The sequence below is a fragment of the Colobus angolensis genome, unplaced genomic scaffold, assembly GCF_000951035.1.
Source record: "Colobus angolensis palliatus isolate OR3802 unplaced genomic scaffold, Cang.pa_1.0 Scaffold33, whole genome shotgun sequence".
NCBI classification, from domain to species: domain Eukaryota; kingdom Metazoa; phylum Chordata; class Mammalia; order Primates; family Cercopithecidae; genus Colobus; species Colobus angolensis.
In genome coordinates, this window is record NW_012116599.1 from 7,276,908 (window position 1) to 7,285,587 (window position 8,680).

The window sequence follows — 8,680 nt, forward strand, 5'->3', positions numbered from 1 at the left end:
AGAGTTGTTGGAGTTCCTGACATCTTTTGGGTATTAATCCCTTATCAGGTATATGGCTTCCAAGTATTTTCTCCCATTTCCTTTGTTATGCAGAAACCAAAAGGAGAAAATGACACACTTAGCTTTGCAAAAATTGTGATCTTTTTTTTTTTTTTTTTTTTTTTGAGATAGTGTCTCAATCTGTCACCCAGGCTGAAGTGCAGTGGTGTGATCTTGGCCCACTGCAACCTCCGCCTCTTGGGTGCAAGTGATTCCTGTACCTCAGCCTCCCCAGTAGCTGGGACTACAGGGGCACACCACCACCCCTGGCTAATTTTTGCATTTTTAGTAGAGACGGGGTTTCACTGTATTGCCCAGGCTGGTTTCGAACTCCCAGCCTCAAGCAATCCACCGGCCTCGGCCTCCCAAAGTGTTAGGATTACAGGCATGAGCCATTGCGCTGTCTTGAGATACTTTTGAAGCTGGCAGGTTGAAGGGTTTCATTTAGCAAAACATCATCAGAGACGCCACAGGAATCCTTCCTTGCTTCCACCAGAGGGTCCCAGGATAGCATTAAAACCAGGTTTTATCACCCACTGGCAACCTTCAATATCTCCTTCTCAACTGTTTTTTAACCAACTAGAAGCAACTCTTCACCTTCATTTAATAGTAAATATTATGAAAACTTCACACAGGTACATCAGATAATGTCCCTAAGTTTTTGGAGGGCCCAGCAGTTAGACCATTAGCGCTGGTTTCTTGTTGTTGTTGTTGTTGTTGTTTTTAAGCGATGGGGTCTGACTATGTTGGTCAAGCTGGTCTTCAACTCCTGGCTTCAAGCAATCCTCCTGCCTCAGCCTCCGAAAGTGAAGGCATTACAGGTGTGAGCCACAGCACCCACCACTGTGCTGCCATGGGGTGAAATTAACCTTTCACGTAGAACCCTAAATTGAATTCTGATTTATGAAACTTCTAAGGCCACTTCTTTTCTGCTATGGAAAATAATCTCTGCTTAGTCTTCAATGTTAGAACATTTACATGCACACATTCACACACAAATATAAACACACAAAGGACAAGCTATGGTCAGGGAGGAAAAAGGACATGAATTATTATCACTCAAATAATGACTCATTTACATGAACCCTACTGTTCACTGAAGAGGAAGGATAGAAATTCACTCATTCATTCAATAAAGATCTATTGTGCACCTAATTTTTTTTTTTTTTTTTGATGGTATCTCGCTCTGTCGCCCAGGCTGGAGTACAATGGCGTGATCTCGCTCACTGCAACTTCCACCTCCCAGGTTCAAGCGATTCTCCTGCCTCAGCCTCCTGAGGAACTGGGATTACAGGTGCGTGCCACCACATGGGCTAATTTTTGTATTTTTAGTAGAGACGGGGTTTCACCACGTAGGCCAGGCTGGAATGCACCTAATTTATGTTAGAGCCTGTTCATGTCATGAAGAATAAAGTGGCTCAGACCTGCAATCCCAGCACTTTGGGAGACCGAGGCTGGCGGATCACGAGGTCAGGAGATTGAGACTATCCTGGCTAACACGGTGAAACCCTGTCTCTACTAAAGATACAAAAAATTAGCTGGGCGTGGTGGCTGGCGCCTGTAATCCCAGCTACTCAGGATGCTGAGGCAGCAGAATTGCTTGAACTTGGGAGGCGTAGGTTGCAGTGAGCCGAGGTCGTGCCACTGCACTCTAGCCTGGGCGACAGGGCTAGACTCGGTCTCAAAAAAAAAAAAAAAAAAGCTGTTATTCAAATAAAACGTATTTTTAGTAAACAAATGTTTTATTTGCTAACAGGTTGAATTCCTCAATAATTATAAAGGAATCATTTTCTTTTTTCTCTTTTTGAGATGAGTCTCGCTCTGCCGCCCAGGCTGGAGTGAGTGGCGCGATCTCTACTCACTGCAAGCTCCGCCTCCTGGGTTCGCGCCATTCTCCTCCCTCAGCCTCCCGAGTAGCTGGGACTACAGGCGCCCGCCACCATGCCTGGTTATTTTTTTGTATTTTTAGTAGAGACGGGGTTTCATCTTATTAGCCAGGATGATCTTGATCTCCTGACCTGTGATCCTCCCGCCTCGGCCTCCCAAAGTGCTGGGATTACAGGCATGAGCCGCCGCGCCCATCCTAAATTTTCTATTTTCTTCTTTAATCAGGGTCAATTATTTGTGTCTTTCATCTCTGTTCATATCAGCTGTGATGTGGTCATAGATGACTTTTATCAGGTTGAGAAAGTTCTCAACTATTCCTAGTTAGTTGAGTGTTTTTGTCATTAGAAGGCATGCACCACCACACCCAGCTAATTTTGGTATTTTTCGTAGAAACAGGGTTTCACTATGTTGGCCAGTCTGGTCTCGAACTCCTGACCTCGGGCAATCCACCCACCTCAGCCTCCCAAAATGCTAGGATTACAGGCATGAGTCACCACTCCCGGCCAGACACATTGGTTATTTAGGGATATATGGTTTCCTTTCTGTCTGTTACTGATTTCTAATTTAATTCCATTGTGGTTTGAATGTATACTTTATGTGATTTCAGTCGTTTTACATTTATTGAGACTTGTTCCATAACCTACCATATGCTTTATCCCAGAGAACGTTCCGTGTGCAACTATTCTGTTGATGTTGGATGGAGTAGTCCTTAGATGCCTGTTAAGTCTATTTGGCTTATAATGTTGTTCAAGTCTTCTATTTTCTTGTGGATCTTCTGCCTAAATTTTATTAATTAGTGAAAATGTGGTATCAAAGCTGTCAATTTTTTTAATGTTAAATTTCCCATTCTGCCGGGCACGGTGGCTCACGCCTGTAATGAGGTCAGGAGTTCAGCCTGGCCAACATGGTGAAACCCTGTCTCTACCGAATACAAAAATTATCTGGGTGTGGTGGCGTGTGACTGTAGTCCCAGCTACTCAGGAGGCTGAGGCAGGAGAATCGCTTGAACCTGGGAGGCGGAGGTTGTAGTGAGCCGAGAATGGTGCCACTGCACTCCAGCCTGGGCAACAAGAGCAAAATTCTGTCTCAAATAAAATAAAATGAAATTTCCTTCAATTCTGTCAGTTTTTACTTTCTGTAGTTTGGGGTGCTACTGTTAGGTATATGTATGGTTATAGGTTTTATATCTTCCCAGTGGGTTAATTTTGTGTCACCATGAAAGTCCCTCTTTATTTCTAGTAACATTAAAAAAAATCTATTTTGTCTGATATAGGCACCACCAACTCCAGTTCTCTTTTGTTTACTGTTTGGTACATCTTTCTTTATCCTTTTACTTTCAACCTATTTGGGTCTAGTGGAGAACTCTTCTACTGCCTTAGGTTAGGGAGTCATATTACATTATCATCATTAGTACCATTATTTGACATTTGTTTTGCTGACTAGCTACTGCTGGTAGGTTTTTCTTCAACCATTCTGAGGCTCTATATTGAGTTTTATTAGTACATCATCATGAAGAGCTAAAGGCAGGTAAGGATTATTTCCTGAACTGCAATATTGATTAAAGTCATGTGAATATATAAGATTCTTAGAAGAGTTGACATTAAATCAAGGTGAAGATGAGGTTTGAGCCTTACTTAGACTGACATTTTCCGCTCTAACTGCGGACAGTACTGTAGCTCTGTTATAGTATCTGCTCTGAATGTTAGTCTAGCAATTCAGGGTCTTCTTCATGACAGCTGAACATCAACCATGCGATGGTATATGCATACCACAGTATGCCTGGCATCCCACCTCCTCCTCCTCCCCCTCCTCCTTGACTAGCTCTGGAAAGCAAATAGGGTGTAACAATAGGAGTGCTGGAATGTTCCTGTGTGGGGCTGACCTTTGTATGGCTGTTATTCCTCTACTTTCAGATGCAAAAAAGAGTAAGTTAAAACTGGATGAAAGTCTTTTCTGGGCCACAAGGCTGAGCTGCTTTTGCTCTTTGCAAATCCAAATAATTTAACAGGATTTCTCCCTTTCTCAAATTCCTGTCCTCTACCCTGACCTTTGCATCTTCCCAATATGAGGAAAAAGAAGGAAGTTTTCCTTGCGGGTTTTTTTTTTTTTTTTATGATGACATGATGGGGCTGGTTGATCAATGGGGAAAACCCCATGTGGCAACACACCTTCTGTGTACATTCCCAATATTTGCTATAAATAGAGCCATCCCAGGCTGCTGTCAGAACACAACAGCACTTCCAAAGCACTGGGTACCCAGCACTGAGCAGATCTGGTTTTTGAGCTAAAAAACCATGTGCTGTAGCAAGAGTTTGCTCCTGGCTGCTTTGATGTCAGTGCTGCTACTCCACCTCTGCAGCGAATCAGAAGGTAAGTGTCGCTCTTTCTGCCAGCACAGGAGAAAGACTATTTTCATTTTCCTTTAAGCCTTGAGCTCAACTGGGGGTCCCTAAGGGGTGGAAAACTGTTTGAAAATATACAAGAGGGAGTGATGGAAGTTTTCAGCCCATTGTGGAGTGGAGGAGAGAAGAGTTAACTGCTGTGGATCAGGCTTTCCTCTTTGCTGTCAGTCTCAGCAGATTTGGGGAGTGGTGGGCTCTTAGAGACCCCTAAACTTCAGGACAAAGCCAAAGTGCTGTTTCTGGGAGTGATACAAAGTGTGTAACGTTACCAGTAGATGGGGCCGTTTTGAAATGTAGAGAATACTCCCACATCCCCAACTTTCTTACCTCCCAACTTAATAGTTTTGGTAAAGTTCAAAACTCATCCTTCAGGAGTAGATTACAATACCTGTCATCAACATCCCCACAAGGCCCGGGAGACTTTGCTTGCCAACTTTGAAATAACATTAATCCCTTACCTGACAGCATGTTGTTATCTGACTCAGGGGAATGTCCAAGTATTGCTTTGTTGCTCAATAGTCACACATCACTTTTAGCAACAGGTGCATTCCTGAAAATGCACATCGAATTTTTTTTTTTTTTTTTTTTTTTTTTTTGAGGCAGGATCTCACTTCATCACCCAGGCTGGAGTGCAGTGGCATGATTACTGCTCGCTGCAGCCTCAACCTCCTGGAGTCAAGTGAACCTCCGGTCTCAGCCTCTTGAATAACAGGGACCACGGCCGTGTGCCACACACCCGGCTAATTTTTTTACATTATTTTGTAGAGACAGGGTTTCACTATGTTGCCCAGGCTGGTCTCGAACTCCTGGAGGCAAGCAGTCCTTCCTCCTTGGCCTCCGAAAGTGCTGGGATTACAGGCGTGAGCCACCATGCCCAACCACGTGTTGAACTTTTATGAACAAAATTAAACATTCCTATTAGCTAACATGACAATTTCAAAGCGTTTTCACTCCTATAAATTGTGTTTCCCTTTGTAGCTCTATTTCTCAATACTTAGTAGCCAGATAATAAATTAATATCTGCCAATTTATTCATTTTCTGCTTTTGGAAGTTTATCTACATAAGGGTTCCTTCAAGCAGTAGGGAAGGAGGTGCTCATATCCTTGAATGATTATAGTGAACTGAAATGAAATATTGTCATTTTGTGTTTCTTACTAAAGATATCCCACTTACAAGAAGTCCTATGTTTCTCAATTGTATTATCGAACCAAAACTTCTCAGCACACGAACTGTTGTTTCAAAGAACTGTAAACTGTGTTAAATTGGTTCTCAACGACCTTACAAAAGTTTCGAAGACATTGAAACTCTTCCACTAAGTGGTTTATTCATCATATACATGAGATTCACTAGATTTTTCACAACTTAACGTAGTTTTTATAATACCAGTCACAGGATAAGTTTGTTCATGTGGACCCAATACCTTTCACTTTTTTTTTTTAGCAGCAAGCAACTTTGACTGCTGTCTTCGATATACAGACCGTATCCTTCATCCTAAATTTATTGTGGGCTTCACACAGCAGCTGGCCAACGAAACCTGCGACATCAATGCTGTCATGTAAGTTATGAATTGATTTTAATTCAATTGTATCAGGAATACCTAGAAACTTCAGTTTTAAAAATGTTTGCCTTTTTAGAGTTTCATTCAGAAATTACTGATGTTTTGAACATGGGGTCTTATCTTAAAAAGAAAGAAATGATGTGGCAAAGATAGCTTTGTCTTAGTACATATCTACTTCAAAGTTCACTTTAAACAGGACTGGAATAAGGCAAAAACTTGCTTTTTTTAAAATTGTTTGGTCAAAAGGAACTAGTGTAGGGCAAAAATCACTTTCTAAGGCTATTAAAGTGATATGTTAGGAAAAAATGGAAGATACATATTTTGACATGAGCATCTTCTACCAGAAAATGTTTGAGACCAAAAGTAAAATCTCAGACTAATTATACTATCACATACAATTTTCTTGATTTATATAGGATATTATATTTTGGAATTATAGAAGTTATTGATCACATACATACATACTCTATGTAACCACCAATAGCAAAATTATATGACAATTCTGGGACTTTATCTTCTGCCATTGTACTATTATTTGTTGCATTGCAGAGAAAGGGAGAATCACTTTCATTTTGCAGTAATCTTCATCAGAAGCATTTTTTTTGTTTTTTTTTGGCATTTTATTTTACCTCGTCAACTGAAGTGTTTAGTGTGTAATGAACTGGAATATAAAATCTCCATTGTACGTTCTATGAAAAACCCATTTAAAAGCTCATTAAACACAAATCAAATTTTCTGATTTTTCAGCTTTCACACAAGGAAAGGGTTGTCTGTGTGCGCAAATCCAAAGCAGACCTGGGTGAAATTTATTGTACGTCACCTCAGGTATGTTACACTGACATTTAGCCTCTGCAAAGGTTTGAGGAAAGAGGAGTATTCAAAGGGGTGGGCCGTAGGTTTCTAAGATTCTTTGGTCTATCTATTGTGGAATTTTTACAGGGAAAATTTGAGTTGGACCACAAAAACAAAGAAAGCATTTTTCCACTTCCAGATCATCATCATTATTATTATTTTAATTTATTGATTTCTTAAAAGATGTATTAGATTTCTCTATGCATTTGATAGTTACTAGCTGCCTGATTCTTGTTGCAAAGATGCCTCCTATTTATATAATGTAAAGGCAATCCAGCATTTGGTTGTTTGTTAAAAACTGAAAAATAAACATTAGTTAAACAGAGATCAATGGTTCTGATTTACACTGACAATAATAGACAGTAACACTTTATCAAGGGACGGAAGGCACCTAACACCAGTGTGCCATAGCCACTCAACTTGGAGACACAAGAAATGTGTACATACCCTGTTTCTGTCATTAATGAGCTGAGTTAGGTTGGGCAAGGGCCATCCTCTCTAAACCTCAATTTCCTCATCTGAACTCTGAGCTGCTTGACACACTGAGTTGAGATTAAGGGCAGATGAAGCAACCTTTAGGTACCAAAGTCATTCCTCCCATGCAGTCACCTTGTCATTACTTACACTTTTCTTCTTTTGCATTTTACAGCAAAAAAATCAACAAGATGTAAAAACTGTGGCTTTTCTGGAATGGAATTGGACTTAGCCCAAGAACAGAAAGAACCTTGCTGGGGCTGGAGGTTTCACTTGCACATGATGGAGGCTTTAGTGCTTATCTAATTTGCGCCTCATTGGGACTTGTCCAATTAATGAAGTTGATTCATATTGCATCATAGTTTGCTTTGTTTAAGCATCACATTCAAGTTAAACTGTATTTTATGTTATTTATAACTGTAGGTTTTCTGTGTTTAGCTATTTAATACTAATTTTCCATAAGCTATTTTGGTTTAGTGCAAAGTATAAAATTATGTTTGGGGGGGAATAAGATTATATGGACTTTCTTGCGAGCAACAAGCTATTTTTTTAAAAAAACTATTTAACATTCTTTTGTTTATATTGTTCTATCTCCTAAATTGTTGTAATTACATCATAAAATAAGAAAAATGTTCATAAGACAAATATTGAAAATAAAGAAAGAAACAAAGAGTTATTTTGCTGATTGAGTTATATATCATTTTTATGATGTGTATTGAAACCATTTACAGTCACAGAAAATATAAGAATTGTCTGAGAAATTACATTCGCCACTTCTAGTTGTTCCCTTTACCTCGGCGCCTCATGGCCCTGGATTTGATTTTACATGAATTGTAATGGAACAGTTTGTTCTATTTTTTTCTTTAATTCCAAGTCATCCAGACTAAAAGGTGAAAAAGATCCTATATCTGAAATTCATAACCCAATGTTTGTTGATTTTTAAAAAACTGTTTAAAATAAGAAACCATACCCACACACCTTTTGACTACAGGGACACAACAACCATTTAGAATATACCTTCACTTCTTCCATCCTTCCGTCACCAGCCAGGATCTCAGCATATGAACATTTTTCCCTTTAAAAGTCCTCCCGAGTCATCTTTAAGCAGTTTCTGAAAGGAAAGTGACTATTCAGAGAGTTCTTAGTGACTGCCCTGCTAACCAGAGGGGAGCCCCCAAACATGTGAAACCTGGTAAGAGCCCAGCAATACGATGAAAAAAGACTCCGAACCAGTAGTTAACTATGGTACATTCATGCACCAAGGTTCACAGAGTGCCTCAGATTCCAAAGAACACACGGGATCACTGGAGGCAGGCACACTGATGATATGATGCAAAATCAAGACACAGAAATCCATAAAATAGGGCAGTGGTGGGTCATTTGACATGGAGCCAAAAAAGAGTAAGTGGCTCAATTGTCCCCGAGGGCGTCTGCATCCTCAGGAACAGCAACACTGAATCATCAGGG

At 40.2% G+C, this 8,680-nt stretch overlaps 1 protein-coding gene across 2 annotated transcripts; it reads left to right on the forward strand.

The window, feature by feature from the left end:
* Window positions 1–4,149: 4,149 nt before the first annotated feature.
* CCL20 (chemokine (C-C motif) ligand 20) lies at window positions 4,150–7,894 on the forward strand. Of its 2 annotated transcripts, none has more exons than XM_011951948.1 (4): window positions 4,150–4,296; window positions 5,770–5,884; window positions 6,635–6,712; window positions 7,389–7,894. In XM_011951948.1, exons 1-4 carry the CDS (start codon window positions 4,221–4,223, stop codon window positions 7,408–7,410), a joined length of 291 nt encoding a protein of 96 aa, XP_011807338.1. In that variant the 5' UTR covers window positions 4,150–4,220; the 3' UTR covers window positions 7,411–7,894. The 2 variants fall into 2 exon arrangements, with proteins under 2 accessions (XP_011807338.1, XP_011807339.1); XM_011951949.1 differs by having other exon boundaries at window positions 5,773–5,884.
* The last annotated feature ends 786 nt before the right edge of the window (window positions 7,895–8,680 follow it).